The sequence below is a fragment of the Salvia splendens genome, chromosome 20, assembly GCF_004379255.2.
Source record: "Salvia splendens isolate huo1 chromosome 20, SspV2, whole genome shotgun sequence".
Classification (NCBI taxonomy): Eukaryota; Viridiplantae; Streptophyta; class Magnoliopsida; order Lamiales; family Lamiaceae; genus Salvia; species Salvia splendens.
The window spans coordinates 26,210,927-26,237,940 of record NC_056051.1 but is presented as its reverse complement, the minus strand read 5'-3'; the positions used below and the strand labels follow the sequence as shown (position 1 = coordinate 26,237,940).

At 38.6% G+C, this 27,014-nt stretch overlaps 2 protein-coding genes and 1 pseudogene across 3 annotated transcripts; 2 read left to right on the top strand and 1 right to left on the bottom strand.

Annotated features, from left to right (window-relative positions):
• Nucleotides 1-1,695: 1,695 nt before the first annotated feature.
• Nucleotides 1,696-4,574, top strand: LOC121780669 (ammonium transporter 2 member 5-like). The gene is made up of 3 exons (XM_042178288.1): nucleotides 1,696-2,562; nucleotides 2,808-3,093; nucleotides 3,809-4,574. Exons 1-3 carry the CDS (start codon nucleotides 1,960-1,962, stop codon nucleotides 4,348-4,350), a joined length of 1,431 nt encoding a protein of 476 aa, XP_042034222.1. The 5' UTR covers nucleotides 1,696-1,959; the 3' UTR covers nucleotides 4,351-4,574.
• Nucleotides 4,575-12,279: 7,705 nt separating this feature from the next.
• On the top strand, nucleotides 12,280-21,939 carry LOC121782389 (probable manganese-transporting ATPase PDR2). Of its 2 annotated transcripts, XM_042180201.1 has the most exons (22): nucleotides 12,280-12,475; nucleotides 12,574-12,856; nucleotides 13,821-13,910; nucleotides 14,032-14,234; nucleotides 14,451-14,523; nucleotides 14,671-14,843; nucleotides 14,953-15,124; nucleotides 15,598-15,702; nucleotides 15,786-15,896; nucleotides 15,992-16,078; nucleotides 16,182-16,364; nucleotides 17,299-17,349; nucleotides 17,431-17,556; nucleotides 18,142-18,221; nucleotides 18,508-18,616; nucleotides 18,886-19,014; nucleotides 19,188-19,253; nucleotides 19,392-19,463; nucleotides 19,646-19,800; nucleotides 19,997-20,108; nucleotides 20,197-20,313; nucleotides 20,624-21,939. In XM_042180201.1, the coding sequence occupies exons 2-22, from the start codon at nucleotides 12,608-12,610 to the stop codon at nucleotides 21,710-21,712; spliced, it is 3,552 nt and encodes a 1,183-aa protein (XP_042036135.1). In that variant the 5' UTR covers nucleotides 12,280-12,475; nucleotides 12,574-12,607; the 3' UTR covers nucleotides 21,713-21,939. The 2 variants fall into 2 exon arrangements, with proteins under 2 accessions (XP_042036135.1, XP_042036136.1); XM_042180202.1 differs by lacking the exons at nucleotides 12,280-12,475; nucleotides 12,574-12,856 and having other exon boundaries at nucleotides 14,039-14,234.
• A 304-nt stretch (nucleotides 21,940-22,243) lies between these two features.
• LOC121782444 lies at nucleotides 22,244-26,898 on the bottom strand (annotated as a pseudogene).
• Nucleotides 26,899-27,014: the final 116 nt, after the last annotated feature.

The window sequence follows — 27,014 nt, the reverse complement described above, 5'->3', positions numbered from 1 at the left end:
TTTATTATTATTTTAATTCATCGCCTTTTTATTCATATATCTACATCTAAAATAATCTTGTTAGTCTTGAGCCACCTCTTTGGACAAGTTGCTATGATCAAACAATTTTCTTTTATTTATCTTCTACTTGCATAAACCATGAGTTGGTTTTATAGTAATTAATTCCCATAAAATGTCATTAATTTTGTAGCTGAAAACAATGCATTTAATTATTTATTTTTAGTTATTATCTCTTCTACGGTATTCTCTCTCTTTTTTTTCTTCTATTTTATTCTCTCTATTTAACTTAATAAATATGGCATCATTCTTAAATCTCAAGTAAAAAAACAATCACTTCTAATGAGGTGAAAGTAATATCTTTTTTTATTTTATTGAGATTTGGTTTATCCTATTGGAATATAAGAAAATAAAATATTAAGATTTTTTAGAAAAATATCTTAATATATTATAAAAGAATAAAGTATAACATTCTAAAATATATTAGGAATACCTATATACAGTATAACTAAAGTATTTCTTTATTACTCTGACTCATTGTACTTTTAAATATTTTTTGTAAACTACATTAATCATCCCACATTTATCTACAAATTTAATTCTTTTATTTCGAATAAAAAATATTAAAACTATCTAAAGATAATATATTCATGTCAAATACAAATTTAATTCTTTAATTTTAAATAAAAAGTCTTAAAATTATCAAAAGATAATAAATTTGAAATATTGATGTTGACTTATAAAAGTATCATAACTGCAATCTTAATCTATAAGCAAAATGTTTAAGTAGCATAATTAGTTTTGTTCCACCTAAATATCACCACCTCTCCGTTGGTGTTATCATCTCCATTGCCTCCAATGGGAAATAGACCTTTTCGTATTACGTGTGCTGAAAACAACGATACATATGTTTTAAAATGATGGAGCAGATAGGTGAGGTACGATTGGACATGTTCAAGCTACACTCTTATCATACGAACTAAAATAATAATGTGATTAGATATGTTCAAGCTATACTTTTATCAACGAACTAAAATAATACGTGATAATTAGTCTTAATTATCATTCCAACTAAAATAATCTTACAACTTAATTCTGTATTTCATCTCATAATTATTGTCTAACAAACCGAATAGTCACATAGTCCACAATGAATTGTTTTTGAAAATTAACTCCGGTTAAATGTCTCATTTCAATGTTATTATTTTTGGTATGTAAAACTTAGTACTCCCTCCGTACACGAAAAATAGACTCATTTAACCTTGGGATGTTCACAAAAAGTAGTCTCATTTCTTAACATGGAAGTTTCTCACTCGTACTTTTCTCACTTTTCTCTTCTCTCTCATAGTTTTCCCACTTTTTCTCCATCTCCCATATTTTACTCATATTTTTTTTACCTCTTACTTTACTAATTTTTCATTAAAACTTACGGCCTCTACAAATGAGAATTTTTCGGACAGAAGAAATACGTAGAGTAACTTTTTTAGATTAAAAATATTTAGATTTGAGAATTAAATGCTTTACGTTACTCTTATTATCAGGAGTCTCACATACTAATTCAAGTCCCGGAGAATTTTTTAACTACTATTTGCTGAGTATTAAAATCAAACAATATAGTTGAGGGGTATATATGTCCAAATCCTTCCCTATGAACAGGATCAAGAAACAAAGCTTCATCAACTAATAAAACAGAAATCATATTCCAAAACCATTAAAATAACCTCAAAGCAGAAACTAGCTTTGTAAAAACCGTATACATTCTGTTTCTTCATATCGCCAAAATCCCAACAAGAAACAATTCATTTCCCCACACAAAATGTCAAGAAAGATACCATCAATGCCACAGCTCATCGTGGGAATCAACTCAACAAAAATCCCATCTTTATATACCAGCCAAAACCCGCATATTCACTCCGCACACCACCTGTTCGACAAAATTCCTGACCGAAATTCCCCGCACCGATGGCGAACTGGACCGCGATCCTCCCGTCGAATCTCCTCCCCGACGACGCCAACCCGGAGTGGCTGAGCAAAGGGGACAACGCGTGGCAGCTCACCGCGGCCACCCTCGTCGGCCTGCAGAGCGTCCCGGGCCTGATCATCCTCTACGGGGGCGCTGTGAAGAAGAAGTGGGCCGTGAACTCGGCCTTCATGGCGCTCTACGCCTTCGCCTGCGTGCTCGTGTGCTGGGTCTGCTGGGGCTACCGCCTCTCCTTCGGCGACCAGCTCGTCCCGATTTGGGGGAAGATCAATGTGGCCTTTTCTCAGCATTATCTGTTTGAGAGGGCCTTCATGGGGTACTTGCCCAATGCTACCATGGTGTATTTCCAGTTCGTCTTCGCGGCCATCACCTTGATCTTGATTGCTGGCGCGGTGCTCGGGAGGATGAACTTCTACGCGTGGATGCTGTTTGTCCCGCTGTGGCTCACCTTCTCCTACACCGTTGGTGCGTACACCATTTGGTCCCTTGACGGCTGGCTCTCCTCTGCCGGGATGATTGACTACTCTGGTGGCTACGTCATCCACTTGTCGTCGGGTGTCGCTGGCTTTACTGCTGCGTATTGGGTTTGAATCTCTGCTTCTGATTTTGCTGCATTTTCGATCCATTTTTTATGCCAACAATTATCAACGAATTCAATATGTTGCTAATCCGTTACTAAATTTTAGTAACAACGGCATAGATCTATTGCTAATCCGCTGCTAACCATTTGTGCTAGCGGAATTATGTTAATTAGCAACGAAATTGTCAGTTTGTAAATAGAGATTTTTGTGTTTCGAGATGATTTTGATGGTATGTTTGTTTGGTGTAGGTTGGCCCTCGTTTGACTAAGGATAGGGAGAGGTTTCCGCCTAACAATATTCTGCTGATGTTAGCTGGAGCCGGATTGCTTTGGATGGGGTGGACGGGGTTCAATGGAGGTGACCCTTACGCTGCCAGCATTGACGCATCTCTAGCCATTGTCAACACTCATGTGTGCACAGCTACGAGCTTGCTGACTTGGCTTTTGCTTGATATCATGTTTTTTGGGAAGCCGTCAGTTATTGGTGCGGTTCAGGGCATGATCACCGGCCTCGTCTGCATCACCCCAGCAGCAGGTTTTTCCTCAGTCTATATTGTATTTATGAAAGGAGTGATTGCAAAATAATTCAAGAACTTAAACTCATTTTTTGCTAGTGTGGATTCCTCAATTTGTTTTGATGGTTGGAAAAATGATGTTGATTCTGGTTGGACTAAAATCGATCTGGAAGATGACTTGGGCGTCGGATTGGACTGGAACAATGTTATTACTTGCACGATTAACTGGAAATTGAAAGAATTCTTGGTGTTTTTTATTGAAAGACAGTTGTTTTAGTCCAAACTAGCATTCATCTCATCTTTGATCATGAATAATTATACGGTAAACGACGTCGTTTTAGGGCAAACTAGCATTCATGTCATCTTTTTGCTTAACAATATTGTAGCGATGATCCTTGTGAGTTTAACTGAAAAGTGAAATACTTTGTGATATGCTAATAATTACACGGTGAATGATGTCGTTTTAGGCCAAACTAGCGTTCGTGTCGTCTTTCTGGTCAATTTTAGTTCACTTTGCAATAGTTAAAAAGATTTGATATTTATACACAAAGGTTCAAAAGTGAACTTAAATTGCAAAATGTGTACAAGTGTGTGATTTATATCTTATTGAGCTGAAATATGGTTGTGTTCAATCTGCATTGTGGGGTTGGTGTTTTTGAGTGAACGACGTCGTTTTATGCATAAGTATCAAAAGTGAAGTCGAAATAATGGTAAAAGTGTGTGATTTGTATGTAGGAGTTGTACAGGGTTGGGCTGCCATCATAATGGGGCTATGCTCCGGCTCGATCCCTTGGTTCACGATGATGGTTGTGCACAAGAAGTCCGAGCTCCTCCAGAAGGTTGATGACACCATGGCCGTGTTCCACACGCACGCAGTGGCCGGGAGCCTCGGAGGGGTCCTCACCGGCCTCTTTGCCAACCCGAGGCTCTGCTATCTGTTCTACGGGAAGTACAACCGATACGTTGGCCTGTTCTACGGCATTCAGATGGGGGCGTACAGCCACGGATTCAGGCAAATAGGGCTTCAGCTCGTGGGCGTGGCCTTCGTGGTTGGTGTTAACATTGTGATGACGAGCTTGATATGCATTGTGGTGAAGTCCATCGTGCCTCTTAGGATGACGGAGGAGGATATGGAGATCGGGGATCAGGCAGCGCACGGGGAGGACGCTTACGCCATATGGGGGCAGGGCGAGAGGAGCGAGAACTCCCGGTTCTCGACTCACAATGATATGGAGACGGGATCATCCAAGGCTAAGGGCCATGTTGAGAGGACATGATTTCTTGAAGTTTGGAAGAGAATCATGTTGGAAATGTGACATTTTAAATAAGATTTAGGATGTAATCCAGAAATATGAATAGAATAAGATTCTGGCGTTGCTAATTTGTCCATTTGTGATCAAGATTCAAGAGCGAGTTGAATTGGCGCCTTGTTAACTTTGTATTTCTAGGGATGAACTTTCGAATTTTTGCCTACCCCGAACTGATCTGATCCGAAAATCCAAAATTTGAGATGTTATAAATCCGAATAGATGTGAAATATCTGAGTCTTGAATATCCAAAAATTTAAATGTTCTTCGATATTTTGATTTTATTCGGTTCAATTTTATAATTCAGATGACAGATAAATTATTCACCTATATTTACTTTTATAACCGACTAATTCATCAAAATTATATTCCCTCCGTCCGCCATTTAGTCTCATTTTGACTTAGCACAGGTTTTAAAAATTATTTGTTTTTTTTGAAAAATAGATAAATATAGTTTGTGGAATGTGATTCTCACTTTTGCATATTGACTTTATAATTGAAGGTGATTTAGATGATTTAGAGAGTGTGGCCCCAATTACTAAAAATAAAAAAAAATACAGTTGTAGCTAAATTAGCAAAATGAGACATTATTTCTGATAGAATATTAAACTCTTATATTTTATGGATTAATAATTTTATTTTATAATTAGAATTTTTCTCTATTTAAATGTAATGAAATTTTTCTATACACGTGGATATTAATATTTTTTGCAAAAGTTGATATAAACTTAATAAATTTAAAAAATCATTTAAATTGTGGTATTTCATTAATAACTCTACCTGTTTAAGAGATATTTATGCACTGATAAACACTACCCATTAACCCGACCCGACCCGACCCGACAACCCAAATTTTCTTCTTCGGGCCACGTTTTTCTCCTTATATTGTTAGGATTTGGTGTGAATTTTATCTTCCTTAATTACACTTATTAAGATTTAATTTATTTCGATGTTGATTAGGATTTGATATAGGAATATCTCCCAAGGTATGTTCGAAAGAGTTATTATCATGTTACTATCCCTAATTAATTCTTACTTTTCATAAGCCGCCGTAAAAATAATATGGAGAGAGATCCTAACAAGACTTGCAAGAAATATGATTTGCAAGAAATATTGATACCGCAAGAAATATGGAGAGATATCCTACTCCCAATCAGATGCCTTATGAGGTGTAGGTGCGTTTATAAGTCATGACGCGATACAATAGTAGAACGGGGTCGGTTTGGGACTCCAAAACAATTCACGGCTTTCGTTAACGAAGACATGACGGGGTATGCAGTCGCTGATGAGGACAGCCAGCCACTCTTCCGATTCTACTTGCCCCCTTATTCAACTTCTCACCATCGTTTGGTAATTAGTTCAGTTGATGGTTTGCTTTTGTTATGGGAAGGATTGGATGAAAATCGTGATATTCTTTCTGTAGTTAACCCAATGACTTGTGAATATGTTGAGCTTCCTCCTCTACCTACATGTGGGTGTCTATATGGATTTGGAGTGAGCAAATTAAGTGGGCAATATAAAATTTTATGTGTCGATAAATCTAGGTTTTCTCATGTGTACACTCTAGGAGGAGAATCTTCGTGGAGAAGGATCTCAGCACCACTGACAACTAGATTGCCTACAATAATGCCATCGTGGGACCCAGTTACATTTAGACCGTTACTTGATTATGCTATATTTTTCAACGGAAATGTTCATTGGATTGCTTGTGATTTAGAGAATAATTTTTTAGTTGGTTGTTTTGATCTTGAAACAAAGCTATTTACTAGTTTTTCTTTACAACCCCTTAATGTGGATATCTTGATTCATCATGAGGATAAACATTCGATTTTATTTTATACGGGAAGTCGGCTATGCATTTTAGAGGATCGGCTATGTTTATGTGATACATCACATACTAGAAGTACTACCAAAATTTGGAATATGGACAATTATGGAGATGCAAGCTCTTGGATAATGAAATATACCTTCAAATCACCAACATACTACACCACTCTGCTCAAAGTTTTGAAGAATGGTAACTTGTTGTTCAATGTCGATGGTAGATTACTTATCTACTTTAGATTACTTATCTACTTTAGAAACACTGAAGCTTATGATGTACGCGGTTTTCTTCAACAGTCTGCCTATTATTACTTTCCTAGCACCATTATTTACACCCCAAGCTTTTTTCACTCAAAACATTGGGAATTCACAATGTTAAGTCATTATGTTTTTATTAGGAATATTTTTGTACCTTTATAGATTTGTTTAAGTTTGTTTCATTAGAAAATACTTTTTAGTTTGTAGAATATTGTACTATTTGTTTAAGATTCAATCCAAATATATCACAATATATACTTTGGCGTGATGTCTTGCTAGTATGCCTTTTTCTTATTTATTCGCATTAATTTTGATAAAAAAAATATAGTAGTAGTATGATTTTATTTTATTTTCTAAATTTGACATAATGTATATGCGTAAATTTTTTAATATAGCTTTTCTTTGGGTAGTATGAAATCACCTTAGTACAAAAAAATTAAATTATTTATAAATGACTTAGTTCTAATTTGGCCTTATATATTGTTGACATAATACGGATTATAACACTTGATCTAGTACTTGTTAGATAGGAGAATACAATATTCATTTTTTGAAATTTCATCAAAGTACAAACCTGATTAGGTACATCCCTAACTGAATACGAACTTTTCGATTAGTATTTGATATAGTCATATAGGAATCTCCCAAATCCTATAGTATAAATATGTACGAAAATATTATTATCATCCTAACTATCTTAGTTTCTATCCCTAATTTGTTCTTACTTTTCATAAGCCGCCGTAATTTGGAGACACGTGCTATTATCATCCTAACTATCTTAGTCTCTGTCCCTAATTTATTCTTACTTTTCATAAGCCGCCGTAATATGGAGACACGGGATTCGCAAGAAATATGGATACGGTTGAAATAAGGAAATCAATTAATTGGAGAACAAGGAGACAAGAGATGAAGGAATAGAGAAAAAAAGCAATTAAAGATTATGGAAAATCAAATACAAATAATATTAGTATAATTAGAATATATTTTTCATGTATAGCTAGAATTATAGCCTATAAAAACTTGTGTAACCATTGAGATAATCAATTCAAGTAATTCATAATGTAGTTTTTTAAGTTCTCCCCGTCTTTTACTTTCTGCAATAGTCTTTTATTTTCCGCATTGTATTTTCTAACATGGTATCAGAGCAGCTAACGACCCTTCGTTAGTTTGTTAAAAAAAAATCTTCCTTTCAATCGTGGGAACCCAAAAATCACAAAAAAGGTTGCGCCAAAGTTCTCCAACTCATATTTTTGTTCAAGAAATCAAGAGAGAAGGAAACAATTCCAAGTTCCTATCAAGTTTTGAGAAAAATGGGCTGCCAAGACGAAGAACGTCGAGCAGCGGCTGCCCGAACTGATCTGGACAGCAGCTCCAGCAGACAGCAGCAACGGGGTGACCTCGGCGAGGTCCAGCAGCGGCTGGACGTCCTCGCGACTCCAGCGCTGGCAACTTCGGTCGACGGTGACTCCAGCAGCGGCTGCTCAGCTCCGACCGACGGCAAACAGTAGCACGGATAGACGACGGTGCAGACCACAAACAACGTGATGATGGCCTCTCTTGTCAAAACTGCGGAGTAGCCAACAGACAACTAGCAAGAAAGAGTCGATTGGACGTCGGTGGGAGCGCCGATAAGGAGATGGCAGCGAGCAAGAGAGATCTAAGAGAAGAAGGCAAGAAGACTCCGAAAGTGAAGATGTCGGACAGCCATAGCAGGCCAGTCTGTTTCTCCAGAAAAGAGATGATGGCTCCAAAGATGGAGATAATGAATCATCCAGCGAGGGGAGACAAAGCAAACAGCCGAACAATTCTTCTTCGAACAGAGGAAAGAACCGATGTTGTCAAAAAGGTCGCGGTATAGCAACCCAACCAAGCCATCTTTCACGATCTTACAAACATAAAAAATGGAAGAAGAAAATTCGATGAATTTTCCGGCGAGGGGAGACGACAAACACTGCCAAACGATTCATCGCGCCTAGAAGAATGCCGAGAAGAGCAGTTCATCTCCAATTGAATGGCGCGAGAGAAGCTCGCAAGGCAAAGAAGTTGAAGAATTGCCCGACCAAGGAGAGTGTGTCTGACCGAACAATTCCTCACCAAATTGATTTGAGAATCTCCGAGATAGGAAAAGAAGCAAATCGAAAAAGGAAACTCAAATATCTTTTGAGAGACCAAACAGCTTGCATGTGTCGGCTTCAAGTAGAATCTGTCACAGGGGGGAGAGACTGTCACCGGAAAGTTGGGGACCGACCATGGTGGATATAGTACATTATAACCGAGAAGGAGTCGAGAATAGGGAGAACCCTGTTGATTTTTGGAGAGATGAAAAGCTGTGGTTGTTGGTGTCAAGGAGGACGCCGTGATGGAGACGAGAGGAGAAAGGAGGCGGGTGTTGACGTCTTCTCAATTGAGTATTTCCAAAAAAATAAAATAAACAAATTGGACCTAGTGTTATTGGGCTTAAGAAGAAAAAAAATTAAAATAATGGGCTCATAGTTTGAGTTGAAATGGGCTGGGAATGGTCCTCCAAAATTAAGCTTTGGGCTGCAAATTAAATTTAGTCCAAAGGTGAATGAGCTCCTCGACACGAGTAAAAATAGTCAGTCAGAAAAAAATGAAGTAGCTCCTAGATACGAGCAAAAACTGTCTAGATTAGCTCCTTGACAAGAGTTAAAACTGTCTGAATTAGCTCCTCGACAAGAGTCAAAACTGTCTGAATTAGCTCATCGACAAGAGTCAAAATTGTCTAAGATGACTCCTAGATATGAGTTAAAACTATCTAAGATGGCTCCTGGATACGAGCTAAAACTATCTAAGATAGCTCCAAATTATGAGTAAAAACTGTTTAGACAAGCTCCCGGACACGAGTTAAAACTGTCTAGATTGGCTCCTTGACACGAGTTTAAACCATCAACAAAAATTGAAGAACTCCTTGATAAGAGCCTAAACTTTCAATGAAGAAAAATTGAAGAACTCCTTGAAACGAGTTAAAACTTTCAAAGATGAATGAAGAGCTCCTTGAAACGAGTCTAAACTTTCAATAACTATTTGATACGAGTATAAATTATCAATGATGAATTGAAGAAGCTCTATGATACGAGCATAAACTGTCAATGGAAATTGAAGAACTCTTAAATACGAGTATTAACTATTTATCAAACTAAAGATCGTGCAAGTTAAGTGTCGAAAAACTCGATACTCAACTTGAGGGGGAGTGTTGGAATAAGGAAATCAATTAATTGGAGAACAAGAAGGCAAGTGATGAAGTTATGGCAAGAATAAAGAAGGAAATCAATTAAAGATTATGGAAAATCAAATACAAAGAATATTAGTATAATTAGAATATATTTTCCATGTATAGCTAGAATTAGAGCCTATAAAAGGTTGTGTAACCATTGAGATAAACAATTCAAGTCATTCACAATGTAGTCTTTGAAGTTCTCCCCGTCTTTTACTTTCTGCAATAGTTTTTTATTTTCCGCATTGTATTTTCTAACAGATACCGCAAGAATTATGGAGAGAGATCCTTTCGAGACTCCCGAATAGATGCATTATGAGGTGTCGGAGCGTTTGTAAGTCATGGCGTGATCTAATAGAAGGGGATGTCTGCTTGCGAAACAAGTCATGGCTTTCGTTCGTCGAGACAAGAAGGGGTATGCACTCGCTGATGAGGATGTCCAACCACTTTTTCAATTCGACTAGCCCCCTTCTTCAACTCCTCGCCATCGTTCGGTAATTAGTTCAGTTGGTGGTTTGCTTTTGCTATGGGATGGATTGGATGATAATAATGATATTCTCTTCGTAGTTAATCCAATGACTCGTGAATATATTGAGCTTCCTCCTCTACCTACACGTAGGTGACTACCCATTAGAGCATCTCCAATGGCGGACGTCCGGTCGGACGTCCGCGACGGGCGACCGGGACGTCCGCCATTGGAGCGTCGAAGGTCGGATACGGACGTCCCGTGAGGACGTCGGGTGTCCTCGGACGTGCGGGCGACGGGCGGGCGGACGTCCGCCATTGTGGAGTGGGTCGGACGTCCGGTAAATATATTTTTTTTAAAACTCTATATATAAGGCTCGTTGAACTTCATTTCATTCGCACCACTTGTGTTAACAAGTTTCTCTCTCTACATCTCTAATTTCAAGTCTATCTAGAATGTCTAGTGACAGTGATAGTGAGAATGAATTGGAGGTCATTGTGGAAGGTGCGATAGATAGGCTGCTACAGCAGAAGGCACAGCGGCGGCAGCAGGCTGCGGTACCTCGGCCGATCCATCGTCGAACTACAGTACCCCGTGACCACATTGCTGCACATATTCGGTTGTATGCAGACTACTTCGCTCCTCAACCGCGTTTTGGGGAAGCCTTATTCCGGCGACGCTTTAGGATGCATCGTCCGATGTTTCTGCACATCGTGGGTGCTTTAGAGAGAAGATACCTGTATTTTAGGATCAGGGAGGATGCAGCTGGCAAACCCGGACTCACGCCCTTGCAGAAGTGCACTGTCGCAATCAGACAACTGGCGTACGGAGGTGCGGCCGACATGTTCGACGAGTACCTCCACATTGGCGAGTCGACAGTCGTCGAGTGTCTGCAGAATTTTTGCGCGGGCGTGAGAGCGATATTCGGTGAGCGGTATCTTCGGAGTCCGAGCCCCGAAGACTGCCAGAGTCTGATAGATATACATGGGTCGGTGAACGGGTTCCCTGGGATGTTGGGCAGCATAGATTGTATGCATTGGGAGTGGAAGAACTGCCCTGCCGCCTGGAAGGGGATATATACTACCGGCTTCAAAGCCAAGCATCCCACGATGATCCTTGAAGCTGTAGCTGACTACCGGCTGTGGATATGACATGCTTATTTCGGAGTCGCCGGGTCGAACAACGACATCAACGTTCTCCAGTCGTCGCCCCTGTTCAATGCTCAGTGCAATGGCGTTGGTCCCGCCATCAGTTTCGTCGCCAACGGCAACCAGCACAATATGAGATACTATTTGGCGGATGAGATATACCCAAACTGGCCCGTCTTTGTGAAGACAATCAAGCATCCGCTCGGGCAAAAGAAGTCATACTTTGCGAGCCGTCAGGAAGCAGCGCGCAAGGATGTGGAGCGGGCATTTGGTGTGCTCCAGAGTCGATGGGTGGTAGTCAAGGGTCCTGCACGGCAGTGGTATATTCTCAACATCGGCGATGTCATGTACGCATGTATCATAATGCACAACATGATTGTCGAAAATGAAGGTGCGGAACTGACTAAGTGGACCAATGAAGATGATACGGGTGCAGGTCCAAGTCACAGCGTGGCCACCGCGAATGTGAATATGGGGGTACCTCATGGAGATGTCGAGCGGATGCGTGCATTTGCCGACATGCGGCAAGCAGATGCCCATGTTCGACTTCAGAACGATATTATCGAAGAGGTTTGGACGCGGAGGGGTTGACGTTGATGTTATTACTTTTTTTTTTGTTTTATTACTATGTAATTTTTTTTTTCAAATCATGTATGTTTTTTTAATGAAGTTGATAATTTTTTCCGTTCGTATTCGTGTTGAAATTTTATTTCCGTAAACGTAAATTGTTTTATTTGTGAATTTGTGATTTTTTTTATTGCGGGAAGTTCTAGTGGGAAGGGCGATGGGAAGGGCGGATTGTGTAGGAGATGTCCTAGTGACGTGGCAGTGAGATGGGAAGTCCTAGTGACGTGGCAGAAGGTGTTTTCGGGATGTCCTAGTGGATGTCCTAGTGGGACATCCGCCCACTGGAGATGCTCTTAACCCACCCCAATCAAAATTACGTAAAAAAGAAAAATCAAAATTCCAATTTTTTTTCTTGAATTTGGGGGCTAGGGCACGCACATCCAGATTTCAGATTCCACTCCTCTGCATCGCCAAATCTGTTCTTCGCTATCTGAGTTCAGCTACTGAGCCCTCCGTCGTCGTTTTCAAGCCTGATCGGCGGCGCCACGATGGAGCCTTGACTCCTCTAGTCCGATCTCCGGCGGCGAAGAATCAAAGGTTAGTTACCCAACACGAATTTTTCACTCTGTTGCGGTGATTATCAGCTGTTACACTTCTGCTCCTTTTCAATTTTTGACTCCAATTGGAAATCGCAGAGAATTTGTGGTTGGATCGTCAGAAAGAAGTGAGATGTCGAGGTTCAATGTGGGCGGGAAAGTGGTTGATACGGTTGACTTGTTGAGAAAGAGGCATTGGGCATGGCGTTTGGATATGTGGCCTTTCGCGATTCTATACGGAGTGTGGGTGTCAGCTGTAGTCCCCAGCCTGGATTTCGCGGATGCTTGCATTGTTTTGGGCGGCATTTCTGCATTTCACATTCTCGTGTTTCTGTTCACCGTTTGGTCTGTGGATTTCAAATGCTTTGTAAAATTTTCCCAGGTTCGTCTTTTTTTTCCTTGACTGAATATGCTTTATTTTAATCACTCTGTCTTGCTTTTACTCAAGATTTAACTTTGATTTTATGCGTAATACCCTAGTGATAAGTTAATATTATCTTCAATAAATAGATGTGTATAATTTTTCTCTATATGTATTGTATGCTGTTTCTAGTAATGTATCTATATTTTTTGCTTAAGTTTGATTGACTCTATAGGAAGTGGACTATGTTACAAACTTGTGATGACCATTATTCATTATGCATAATGAAATCATCTGAAGTTGATATCTTTTTTGTATATATTATTTGTCACCCCGTAGTACTGTGATCGGTATTGATAGTTCAGATTTCTTTAGTTGGACATTTAGCTTTTGTAGAAATGACTGTGATTGCTACTAGAATTCCTTTGGAAAAAGCACAAAGGATTTCGCTAGTCAAGTTTGAATTTGATTTGTATGAGATCTAGGTATCAAGTGGAATGGTTGATGCAGGCAACACATTAGTTTAGGCACTAAAAAGACAAATAAAAAGAATTAATTAATAGATCAAAAAGGTTGTTGCTTTGTTAACAGCCACACACTAGGTCAAGAAATCAAATGCTACCTGCAATTCTTCAGCTAGTAGATTTGAGTTAGCAGTCTAGACATAATACTCTAAGATACAGTGAAGGGTGGGAATCTCAGCATACTCATGGTTTCTGCTCCAAACAGTGTAGGTTCTTAGTTCTCTGTACAGATTTATGACTAGATGGTACTAATATCTTAAGATATGACTTAGAGATTAGTGCGTGTGTGTTTGTGTGAGGGGGGTGGGGGGTGTTACGAAACCCACATCCATTTCCTTTTCACTATCTTATCATTGTATGACGACTCAATTCAAGCTCTGTCATCTCTATGAACTTGAGTTATTTTTCTTTGACTGTACTTCCTTAGTTGAAGTTCTAACATGTACTTTGATGCATGATAGGTTAATGATATACACCATGCAGATGCTTGCAAGATTACTCCAGCTAAATTTTCAGGCTCTAAAGAAGTTGTGCCGCTTCACTTTCGGAAGGTTGGGACTTCAGCAACCCATTCTCTCTGTCATTCTTGAGAAAAAGAACCATTGTCTAACTTTGTAACAAAATATACACTATATGTGCCTATTTCTTACCATTTTGTTAAATGTTCCTAAGTTGGCAGCTTCTTCTACATCACCAAGTGCAGAAGAGATCTACTTTGACTTCAGGAAGCAACATTTTATTTACTCTGATGAGAAACATACATTCTCTAAACTTCTGTATCCATCCAAGGAAGCAATTGGGTATTATCTCAAGAATACTGGTTATGGTACAGAAGCTAAAATTGTTACTGGTACCGAGAAATGGGGAAGGAATGTGTAAGTTCTTTTAACTAACTAGCTAACTATTTTATCTTCTCTCTCACAACACTAAGAGATATGGTGCTATTATGTAAATAGAACATATACTATCTATTTGATCTGTATTCATTATATATGTTAATGTTCATGTACGTTTCAACCTTTTTTTTCTGAAAGGAGTATTAGTTGTGCACCCAAAGCTTTTTTGCTAATGAATAAGTTTTGACTATGCAGATTTGAGTATCCTCAACCCACATTCCAAAAATTGATGAAAGAGCAGGTCATGGAACCATTTTTCGTATTTCAGGTATATGGTAAATCCAACTGGCTTTTAGTTTGAGCTTGATTAATTGTTTGGTTATAATAATTTTTTTTATGTGCACAATCATATTGTTTTTCAAATATTTTGGCCCATCCGGAGGTCTTCTCTGAGCTATTGTTGTAATGTATTTAGGTTTTCTGTGTTGGCCTGTGGTGTTTAGATGAGTATTGGTACTACAGTCTGTTCACTCTGTTCATGCTGTTTGTGTTTGAATCAACGATGGCAAAAAGCCGTTTGAAGACTTTATCGGAGCTTAGACGTGTAAAAGTGGATAGCCAAATTTTGATGGTTTATCGATGTGGCAAGTACGTCCTGATCAATTCCTTTCTCTATTTCTTTTAGAATACTATGCTCTATAATTTTAATTTACTTGCATATATCCTATTATCCTTTACCTTTTACTTTGAAATTTAGGTGGGTTAAACTCTCTGGGACAGAGCTTCTGCCTGGGGATGTTGTATCCATTGGGCGCTCTACTGGTCTGGATGGGGAAGACAAATCTGTGCCTGCTGACATGCTTATTTTGGCTGGAAGTGCTATTGTGAATGAAGCCATTCTGACTGGGGAGTCCACACCACAATGGAAGGTTATTTCCATTTTCCAATACTAAAATGATACACTTATCTTTTAATTTCCTTATTATGCTATTCTAATTTCCCATAATCATGCAATTCTTGTTATTCTGTGTTTTCCATATAACTGATTTTATTTACTATAAGATTATCTTCACAGACAGTACATGCAGTAATAACTAATAGCTTTATTTGAGATTTGGGAAGAGAAGAATGGATATATTTTTTCCCCAGAAATATTTGTTTTTTCTTTTTATTAGCTTCATTGAACTAGATAAAACCACTTTGGTACACTTCCTCTTGTAGATATTGATATGCTTTACATTTACATCCACCTGAAGAATATAAAAGGAGGACGAACTGAAGATAAAAAGAATTTTTTCTGATTCATATTCATATGAGCTATGATAATTTATACATCTAATACTAAAATTATGCATACTTCATCTTCTGAGGTTTTCATTTTAATTCGTTAAGATTTTTGTAGGTTTCAGTAGGCAACAGAGGAAATGATGAGAGACTATCAATCAAACGGGATAAGGCGCATGTTCTTTTTGGTGGTACAAAAATATTACAGCATACACCGGATAAGGTTTCTCACTTCTCTCTTCATTCCATTGGCAGAATTCTCACATGTTCTGTTCATACCTGAGCATTCATTTATTATCCATACAGACATTTCACTTGAAAGCCCCTGATGGGGGCTGTGTGGCTGTTGTGCTGCGAACTGGATTTGAAACTAGCCAAGGAAAGCTAATGCGAACTATACTGTTTTCAACTGAGAGGGTAAAATTGTTTCTGTTTCTAGTTGGTTTTTTAATGTTATGTGGATACTTGTTCATAATTTTCTTGACAATTTTAATATTGAATGTGATCCGTAGGTTACTGCAAACAGCTGGGAAAGTGGGCTTTTTATTCTTTTCTTGGTAGTATTTGCTCTTATAGCTGCTGGTTATGTCCTTAAAAAGGTAAATTGGTTCTGATAGATGTTCACGAAGATCTCATTCGATCCTTTTCGGATACTTTATTTGGAAAGAACATGGTGTATATTATGCAATAATTGTTCCACAGGGCCTTGAGGATCCAACAAGGAGTAAATACAAGCTTCTTCTGAGTTGTTCATTGATTATTACTTCTGTGATTCCCCCCGAACTTCCAATGGAGCTGTCAATAGCTGTTAATACTTCTTTGATTGCACTAGCCAGACGTGGAATTTACTGCACAGAACCATTTAGAATTCCATTTGCTGGAAAGGTGAGTAGCACAACTTTTTGTTCCTGATAAAGAATTGTACGAATATACTTCAGTGGGTTTGTTTAGTTCCAAACTTCAAGCTCTTTTTCCTGTTGAGATTAAGATAATACTGTGATTTGTTTTATGATTGTTTGTAGCTGACACTTTCCTTAAACATTGTACTGTTTTCTTCTTGATATTGTTATATTTAAAACAATTGTGCTGAGTATATACCTGAATTAATTCAAACTAAGGAGTTATGTCTTTTATTCAATAGGTTCTTTTGAGTCTAACTCATTTAGTCTCCATGTGTCTTAATTAGGTTGTAAAATATTAAATGTTCTTTGACGTACAAGCTCGTAAAATCTTATTTTAACTTGAGCCTTTTCTTCTGACCAGAGTATATCAGGTTTGGTGTTGAAAGTTGAAAGTTGATCATCTTGTACCTCATTGGCATCATTCATATTACCTTTTAGAATGTTATAGCACATATTTGCTCTTTAATAATCAATTACTTAGAATTAATCCGTGAGCCTATTGCCATCTTCAACCGACCAATCAGAAACTTATTTCAGTTAGCAAATTGTCGATCACTATCGGCACATGCTTAATATTTTGTAGCCCAGTGCTTCTTATGTAATTGCATTCAATGACACTCTAGACAGCAGCACTGCATAGCATTCTGAATGATATTACTTGATAAATGATAGATACCACAAGAATTTTCTTGAATCCGAAATGGGTTGATTAGAGTTATAAATTCCATTACTTTTGGTATTATATCATTGAATTTCTTGTTCTTAGAGCTCAATGTTTGCAATTCTTCTTCGTCTATAAATGTGTGGTTACTGGTTTTTATAGTCTTTATTAATATAGTTTTAAAAAATATGCTTCTTTGGCTGTTGAGCTGATGATTACTGCACATCTGCTGATTTTGAGCTATTTACCGTTCCAGGTTGATATATGTTGTTTTGACAAGACTGGCACACTAACGTCAGATGACATGGTATGATGCTCAAGCTGTATTATATGTATCTCTTCTTGATCCTATAGTATATTGTGTTTATTTTCTTCATTTGTTACTCAGGAATTTTCTGGAGTTGGTGGTCTGACAGACAATGAAGACTTAGAAACAGAAATATCTAAAGTGCCTGATCGAACTTTGGAAATACTTGCATCCTGTCATGCTTTGGTCTTTGTGGACAATAAGCTGGTATGATGTATTGTCATTTGTGATGCATTCAGTTAAGCTCACTGTTTAAAAAGTGATTGTGTAAGTTGGTATTGGTTATGATCGGGAGGACAGGGAAAGAGCAAGGGTAGGAAGTTCATAAACTGAAGATTTTGTTAAGTGTATGATGTGTAATTGTATTATCATGGTACAGTGGTTTATGTGGTTCATAAAACTGAAGACAGTTTATGCATTTAGTAAATTACCTTCCTGGAAAATCATGCTTCATCACAATCAGGGTTTCCCTATTTGAGAAATCTGAAACATTTGATAAGGTATATTGCTCACATGCATTGCAAGAAAATGTAAAATGGTACTATTAATTGTATTATGATGTCAATATGTTGCTCTTTTATTTGGATTTTCATTTGGTGGGAGATAGAAAAGTCACTCAGGTGGAATCACATAGTTCCATTATCTGCTATACATATTTGAAAGTTTTTAGTGACATGACATCAGATTCTCTTTAGTCCAAGATTTAAAATTTCAAACGTCTGAAATTTGTATATTCTGTTTTATAAACTCTTGTTTTATGCAGTAACATTTTCCCTTTATACCTTGACATAGGTTGGTGATCCTCTTGAGAAAGCTGCACTGAAAGGAATTGATTGGACCTACAAATCAGATGAAAAGGCCATTCCAAAAAAGTATGCTATTAATCTCTATTTCAGTTATTGCCATTATGTCGATGCATTTAATTTATTTTTGTAGCTGATGCTAAAATTTACCTGATTCCGTTTTAAAAGAAAACCCTTTCTGCTGTCATATAAATTGGCTTAAATTTCTCAATGTATATTTTTATCTATTCTATCTTCATAAGCATATATCACTAAAAACAAGTCTTAGCCATTTGTTGATTTCTTGAATTTGCTGTATTACCACCCTAATGTAAATCTTATGTTGATTTATTCTCCTTGATGTGAACAAATGCAGAGGAGGTGGCAATTTTGTCCAGATTGTTCAAAGGCATCACTTTGCTTCTCACTTAAAAAGAATGGCGGTAGTTGTTCGTGTTCAGGAGGAATTTTTTGCTTTCATTAAGGTACAGAGACCAAAGTATGTTTGTGCGCGTACTATGCATCCACATGCACATCCTTGAAAGGTTTTCATAAAAAAGCAATCTTTCAAGTTTCACCTACTGTAAACAAAAAATGCCAATGTAATAGGAATACAAGATGCAGTACTTGTACATTCTTTTGTTTTCCTTTTATGAATATAGCTGCATGCATTTATACTAATTTATTCTCATTTATTCATATGTAAATGTTGGATTATAAAATGGTTAATGACCCCATTTCCTTAATATTGCAGGGTGCTCCAGAAACCATTCAGGAAAGGCTTATTAATGTGCCTGCATGGTATGTTGAGACTTACAAGAAACACACACGTCAAGGGTCTCGTGTTTTGGCTTTGGCTTACAAGTCCCTTCCAGATATGACAGTAAGAAAATTTTCTTTACACCCTAGCCATATTTCCCATTCTTGTACTTTGTATATCCAAATGTTGACTCTGTATTTGGTTGCAATGAATGTCAAACTTAATACCATATCGAAATATAAACCAGTCAAAGTTGTCTGTTTTTTGTTAATGCCACGTTTATTACTGATCTGAAGGTTAGTGAAGCGCGGAGCTTAGAGCGTGAAACAGTAGAAAGTGGTCTAACTTTTGCTGGATTTGCAGTAAGTAATCTAAAGAACACATCACCTGATTTCCCCAGTGCCCCCACCTTCCATTCTGAAGCACAAATATTAAATTGATCAATTTTCTTTGAAGACCTATTAGATGCTATATAATTGTTTGTATGATGGGTACTTCAGGTTTTCAATTGCCCTATCCGGGGAGACTCAGCCACTGTGTTGTCCGAATTAAAAGCATCCTCACACGATCTGGTGAGCACTTTGTGCTACTGTTTTTGAATTGGTTATATGGAACTATGGAAGTATGAAATATTAAAATTTTGTGATGATGGATGTATGTAAATGCATGGACAGCTTCATTAAATGAGCAAGGAAGATTATATTTGCTCATGCTATTTTTGCCTCAGTTGAGGAACTCATGATATATATTTCAGGTGATGATTACTGGTGATCAAGCTTTGACGGCTTGCCATGTCGCCCGCCAAGTTAATATAATCTCAAAACCAGCACTAATTCTTGGCCCGGCTAAAGGCAATAATGGTGGGTATGAGTGGGTTTCTCCAGATGAGACCCATACAGTAATCTTCAGGTGAGGATACTTTCTGATTTAAGGTTTCAATTTACTTTCAATGTGATTATTCATGTTATATCTTCCTCAAACTGCCAAATCTTTTGCTTTAATTTATACAGTGTTTGTTCATTTCCCTACATCTTTGCCTAAAAACTTACATGGTTGCTTCTTTTACTGAGGTGTGTTAATGTTTTTGTTTTTATCCTTTTGAAAGCGAGAATGAGGTTGGAGATTTATCTGAGAGTTATGATCTTTGCATTGGTGGTGACTGCATGGAAATGCTGCAGCAAAGCTCTTCTACCCTTAAAGTCATTCCTTATGTGAAGGTGCAACTTATGGCTGTTTATTTGTGGCTCAGCCTCAATGCTCTCTTATTGTTAGTTCTTACTAAAAAAGGTTTCTACGTTTTCCTAGGTATTTGCCCGTGTTGCCCCTGAGCAAAAGGAACTCATAATCACTTCTTTCAAATCTGTGGGGAGGGTGACGTTGATGTGTGGTGATGGCACAAACGATGTTGGTGCTCTAAAACAGGTAATTACTCTAATATCCACTTGGATGAAATATTTCGCCAGAGGCATGTATGATTGTTTAAATGGTTATTGTAGATATGACAAACTTGTCATAATCGGACACAAATTGTTTGCAACTGGTCGTAATTGAGCTTATTAAGTGTTTTCCTCGAAACATTTGAGCTGTATATTCATCCTCTTTTACCAATGGTTCTATAACCCATGCTTCAGTTTGCCGCCCAAGGCTCGTTTCTCATTAACAGCTTAGAATTATATCATGTGGTTGCAGTTGAGTAAAAGAAATTAAGTAAATCTTGATGATTCTTGTACAGGCACATGTTGGGGTGGCTTTACTTAATGCAATACCCGCGGGACAAACTGGGAAGTCTGCAACATCTTCAAAGAACGAAACTGAAAAGTCTGGTAAATCGAAGAAACCGAAACCTGCAAGTGGAACTGTTGATGGTTCTTCAAAGAGCAAACCTGCTTCAAAGTCGGAGTCTACCAGCAACCAGAACGCAAACCGTCATCTAACCGCTGCAGAAATGCAACGCCAAAAGCTGAAGAAACTAATGGATGAGCTAAACGAAGATGGTGATGGACGTTCTGCTCCAGTTGTTAAACTGGGTGATGCCTCAATGGCATCGCCATTCACAGCAAAGCATGCTTCAGTCTCTCCAACTATCGACGTGATCCGTCAGGGTCGTAGCACCCTCGTCACCACACTCCAAATGTTCAAGATACTCGGGCTCAACTGTCTTGCTACTGCCTACGTCCTGAGTGTGATGTACTTAGATGGCGTGAAACTGGGTGATGTTCAGGCCACAATCAGCGGGGTCTTCACTGCCGCCTTTTTTCTGTTCATATCCCACGCCTCCCCACTCCCGACACTATCAGCCGAGAGGCCTCATCCCAATATCTTCTGCTCCTACGTCCTGCTCTCCCTCCTAGGTCAGTTTACCGTTCACATCTTCTTCTTGATATCATCGGTGAAGGCAGCTGAGAAGTACATGCCAGAGGAATGCATCGAGCCCGACTCAGAGTTCCACCCGAACCTCGTGAACACCGTTTCCTACATGGTGGGCATGATGCTGCAAGTGGCCACCTTTGCAGTCAACTACATGGGCCACCCTTTCAACCAGAGCATCTCACAGAACAGACCTTTCCAGTATGCCCTCGTCGGGGCTGTTGGCTTCTTCACCGTCATTACCTCTGACTTGTTCCGGGACTTGAACGATTGGCTGAAGCTCGTGCCCTTGCCGAAAGAGCTGAGAAACAAGCTGATGCTCTGGTCGTTCCTCGCGTTCCTGGTCTGCTACAGCTGGGAAAGATTCTTGAGGTGGGCCTTCCCCGGGAAGATGCCGGCTTGGAAGAAGAAGCAACGGGCCGTTGCGACGAGCGCAGAGAAGAAGAGAGTCTAAAGCAGCTATGGAATTTTGGTATGATATAGCATCACTTCTAATGGCTAAATCCCCATGGTTTTTTCTGATACGAGGGAATGATTTTTTGTGCATGGATATTAGTTTTATGTCGCCGCCGCCGTATGCGGCCTTGCGCCACCACCAGTTCTAATATATGGGGACAGTTTTGTTTTTTGGATATAAAATACGACAATTTTAATCAAATTAATTATCAGGTGTTTTATTTAGTTTTAAGTCGTTGCTTTAAATACTCTTTCCTATGTTAGGTTATGAGAGTAGTGCATACAAAGATTTACTCCACCCGTACATGTAACTAATGCATTTTTATTTTTTGAATGCCTAGTTCTAATTGACATATTTCTAAATTAAAATTATTATTATAATTGACATATTTTCTAAATTAAAATTATTATTATCTTTTTACTATATTTTTATTATATTTTATTTTCTCTTAACTCAATTCATAAATAAAATTGCATAAAATTATGCGTCGGATAGGAAATATTGAAATTTCCATTCTTGCAACAAACATGGGTACACAATCTTATTCATTTTATTTCAATATACTTGATGAGTTTGGGACAGGATCAAGTAGCCAACCAAGAAGCTTCTCGCAATTGGATCGCACCAACTGAAAGAAACTATCGTCGACAACGTTAATCCATGCTTCGATCCCGTCTCCGGGAGGCGGAGCTTCCACGAGCACCGCGAGGTTCATGTTCGGGGTACCTCCGACGCAGAACCTCACCGGCTTCCCCCATCCGAAATCCACCTCGTACAGCCCCATCCTCAGCCAGCTGCTGAAAACACAGTTCCTCGGCTTACGAAACACATCGCTCGCACCGATTTCTCATCCTTCACAACTTCATTGATGAAATTTCCGTCCACTCCTCGCACAGCGGCCCTCAATTTCGACACCGCGTCTTTGCCTAGCGAAACAGACGCGGGTGCCGCCGCGATGCAGTTGCCGAAGGTGTGATCGGGCAGCTCTGCTCTATATGAGCTGCGTGGAACGACGTCGTCCCCGTCTCCTCAGCTCCAGACATTTTATGAGCGGCGATGAAGCTACGCCACAGGAGAGCGGACACGGCTTCAACCCTAGTTGGATCCTTCACCTGGCTTGTAGAAGCTTCCAGCTTCTTCATCCTCTCCACCTTCTCCGCGTCAAAAACCAACCTCCTCGTCACCATTTTCTCTCTCGTGACACTGAGGAGAGGCCGATGGCAGGAAATGGAGTGCCATGCCGAAGTGACGTTGTGGAGCTAAAGAGATTCAAATTCTTCTGATTATAGAGCGTTAGATTGAAAATGGGCATTGTGGAGCATCTTTGAGGAAGTGACGTTGAAGTCTCAACAGAGGTTGGCACTAAATATGCACACCTAATCAGAAACTTTAAAGGTGCATTTAACAGAATAGGTCTTATTGATGGTATCACACAAATTTTGTAAAATAGTACAATGAAATATCATCTACACATACCAAGATAGTTGTTCATAAACTTAGCGGACCGGAGTGGCTTCCCTTGCTGGTTTGAGATAAATACCTTCCAGCGATCAAGAACAGTTACTGCAGCATGTTCTATGGCATCAAGAACCCAGCCAACAGTGCCATCTCCTCCACAGACTAGAACACGGAAATGCCGAGTCTTTCTAAATAAATAGAGTCCAACTTCTGGCCCCTCTGCTGAGCTTAGTTCACAAACCTATAATCAACATAAGTAATTAGTAGTAATCGGCAAGATTAGCAGTAGGGACAACAACAGCACATAATCAAAGGGCTGGCTTCAAGAGGACACAGTTATAAACATATGGCTTATGATGTCTTGTATAATCATTGACGAAACAGAATCATGTAGTATAACTTTATACATAAGCAACCTCCCCAGCCCATCTCTTTTGCACCCTAACAAATGTTTGTGCGACAATAACACATTTTCTACTTTCTCACAGCTGATTTGCAAGCAATCGATTAAATAAGGCTTTTCAAATGTGTGTTGAGTCTTCCTTAACTGTAATTATCCTACTGAATCAGTTTTTACTTTGTCAGTTACACAATGAAGATTCACATTTATACACAGTATTATATTATGCAACAGATGCAGCTATATCAGAAGTTTCTCTTATAGAAGCTCTGACCTGTACAGGATTTAGAAGAACGTTCAGTCTTTGCCTGAGCGAATCCCCTTGTTGAGCTCCACTTTTTTTGTTGATAAACACTAGTAAGGGCCTTGCCTCTGGAGGCAAATCGACCAGCTCGTATGTCTGCCTCATGCCTACTAAATCATTCGAGTCTTTTTGATTTAGTGATGAGCTTCTCTTGAAGCTGGGTATTTTTTTCCATCTTGTTTGCTTCTCCATTTTGTCGTTGATTCCCTTCAGGGCTATTGCTGTAATCTTCCATTCTAGAGGTAATACCTTCGTGACTACCATCTGCAGCACTGTCACCGGACATATCACTCATATTGCTTCCATTACCTGTATCAGCAAAGGTCTCGGATCCATGTCTATTCTTTTTACTCTGACTTCTAATAGTGGCACGTACAGATGATGCAACCTCATTGGCTCCAGCAGTAATGGAGCTTAGAAACCCTCCAGAAGTTCTCTTCAATTGCTTGACATATAATGGCGAAAGAACGAGCATTTTAAAAGGCCCCAAATCACATATATCGCCTGTTTCATTAATCATACTGCTGTGGCAGTCAATATGTACAAGGCGTTGACACCATAAGCAACACCATATCGGTGTTCCTTCAAGAAAAGAACCAGTGTACGGCTCCTTGCAGTGGCTGCAGAAAGAAGATTCATCTGGACGGTCTGTTTCCTCTGTCCACTGAACTGCCCATTGATGCAAAACTTGACCACATCCAAACATCGAAACACATTTGCAATCCTTTTGAGCACCAGCAGAGCAGTCCAAGTGAGCTGCTGCACCACATATGCTGCAGTGGTGGATGTAACTATCTGAAGCCACCATGGGACCAAGAGTCTGTGAAGGAGAGATGGACTCCAAGCATACACAACAACTCAAATTTCTACCTCGAGTTACAGATTCCATACTCCTAAGTGTGCCGAACCTGTGGGACTTTGTTCATTGACTTAGGTTTTTCTTGGATCTAGCTATGGCTTTCATCCAATTTAAGTTAATATTTCTTCTCCACATCCAGGCTGTGAAGATTATAGTCGATATTCCTATTATGCTTGCTACAAAGCAAGATATAACGAACATATGACGTTCTTCCATTTCCATTTGATTTTTACTCATCCAGGTAAAAACAAAACCTTCAGATTCCCTGTACTCGTTCATTTCTTATATGATATTCACCATCTCATACTCAATTTATACAAACAACACCAGTTAGTTTCAATTGATCAAGATAGGGAAAGCTTTTGCACTCTATGATAATATACTAACACTAGATAGAAACTGCCCCTTCCAAAAAGAGCCACCTAGTATAAGGTTTTCTTTGTATGTATGAGCTGCAGTTACATCGTATCTGTCATTCACTCATTCCAGTATCCTCAAAAGTATCTTGTGAGTTGTGAAGCCAATTTAACTGTGAAAACGATCAAATATTTAACACATTAATAACTAGACAATTAATCTAGAGAATTTAAAAATTAAAACTTCAATGTATAATCAGAACAAGTCGCCACCCGCTGGGAGACTTTCGGCCTTAATCCGCAAACCCGGTCGAGCAGGATTAGTCGGATTCACCCAAAGGCGGGTTCGGTACACCTGTGGTCAAACCAAGAACAAGCCCGTGGAACTCTGTACTACCAGATAAGAATGCACCCCAAAACCAATCATCCACACGCCAAATTAAGAGTAAAACACTTAAAGGTTTTTTATTAAATTGGACATGTATAGGACACACTACGGTACATCATGATGCACATTGCATCCATCCTAGTTAAATCCTAATTGTGATTAATACATTCTAATTGGGGAGTTATGAACTCTAATTAGGGATTGATAGACCCTAATCCTTTTCCATTACTCCTTCCTAATATGGTTTCTTCCTAACATTCATTGATTGTGTTTTGTAACTAATATAAGCATTCTATGGGTGCAGATTGTGCAAGCTGCTGCATCGCACCAAAATATGAACTGAGATTGTCAGTTATAAAAGGTCATAGTTCAAAATCCTTGTGATTCTTCACAAGGAACAATTAATTAGTCACAATTACATATAATCTTGCAACCGTTTATCCATCTTTTGATTGAAGAAAAGTCAATCACTGATAAAAAAAGAAGGAGATTACAGTCTTTGAATGCCTAAAAAACCTCCACTTTCACTTGAATAACTTAAATGAGAACCGTATCTTATTTCCAGAAATTTGAATATGCTCAGCTGATTTCTACATCATCCAACTTGATGAATAGCACCGTTAATAGTTTAAATCACGGTAAACTTCCAAGAAACCTGAAATCTCAGAATTACTCAACTGAAAATCATATAACAAAATTACTTCATCCAACTACCTAAATCAGCCTCGGATTGCAACTCAACTTATTAGCACAAACAAAAAGCACATAGAAACATTCGAGATCAAAACCGCTACATAAAAACAACTGCAACCAACCTCCCAATCAGCCTCTAAGCCTAATCCAATCACAAAATTTAAAACAAAAACCAAAAGGCAGCAATTTCTGAACTAAATACACAGTTTAAACCCATAGAAATCGTGCAAAATCATGATCATCTAATCGCATTCACACAAACCAATATTCACCCCCAAAAAAATAAAAACACAAATACACACATACACGCATTGAGGATTTCTCTTAAACAGAACAAAAACAGAAATTTAACTGGAATAACTCACAAAGAGATCGAGCGCATTACTAACAAAGCGCATATATTTCTCCAACGATCAAAGAGGTGAACAAGCGAGCAGCTGAAATAGAAGCGTGTAACTTGGTATAAAACGGTTTGTGTGTGTGAGTGATTGATTGAATCGATTGATCTGTGATTCTGCTAGCTGTGTGTAGGTGAGTGGAGTGCAGCTCTAATTCGTATCTCTGAATTTGGAAGCCATTTTTATGGAGATTCAGATTCTGTGAGAGTGGAAGCACTATCTAGAGGGAAAAAACTTCAAAGAAACTGAAGTATGAATGAATGATTGAAATAAAGGAGTACAAAAAATGTTGATTTCAAATATAACTTCAAAGAAACTAAAGTATGAATGAATGATTGAAATAATGTTGATTTGAAATGAATAATAGAGTACAAGTGTTTTATTTTTTGTCCTTATACTTTTTATTTTATTTTATTGTCATCTAGAATGATTGGAATAAAGTA

Excerpts from the sequence above, each read along its gene's own strand:
- LOC121780669 (XM_042178288.1), top strand. The coding sequence starts at position 1,960 with ATGGCGAACTGGACCGCGATCCTCCCGTCGAATCTCCTCCCCGACGAC. Across the intron at positions 2,563-2,807 it reads GCTTTACTGCTGCGTATTGG|GTTGGCCCTCGTTTGACTAA; the intron begins GTTTGAATCTCT and ends TGTTTGGTGTAG. Across the intron at positions 3,094-3,808 it reads CTGCATCACCCCAGCAGCAG|GAGTTGTACAGGGTTGGGCT; the intron begins GTTTTTCCTCAG and ends ATTTGTATGTAG.
- LOC121782389 (XM_042180201.1), top strand. The coding sequence starts at position 12,608 with ATGTCGAGGTTCAATGTGGGCGGGAAAGTGGTTGATACGGTTGACTTG. Across the intron at positions 14,524-14,670 it reads AACCATTTTTCGTATTTCAG|GTTTTCTGTGTTGGCCTGTG; the intron begins GTATATGGTAAA and ends TAATGTATTTAG. Across the intron at positions 17,350-17,430 it reads CACTAACGTCAGATGACATG|GAATTTTCTGGAGTTGGTGG; the intron begins GTATGATGCTCA and ends TTTGTTACTCAG.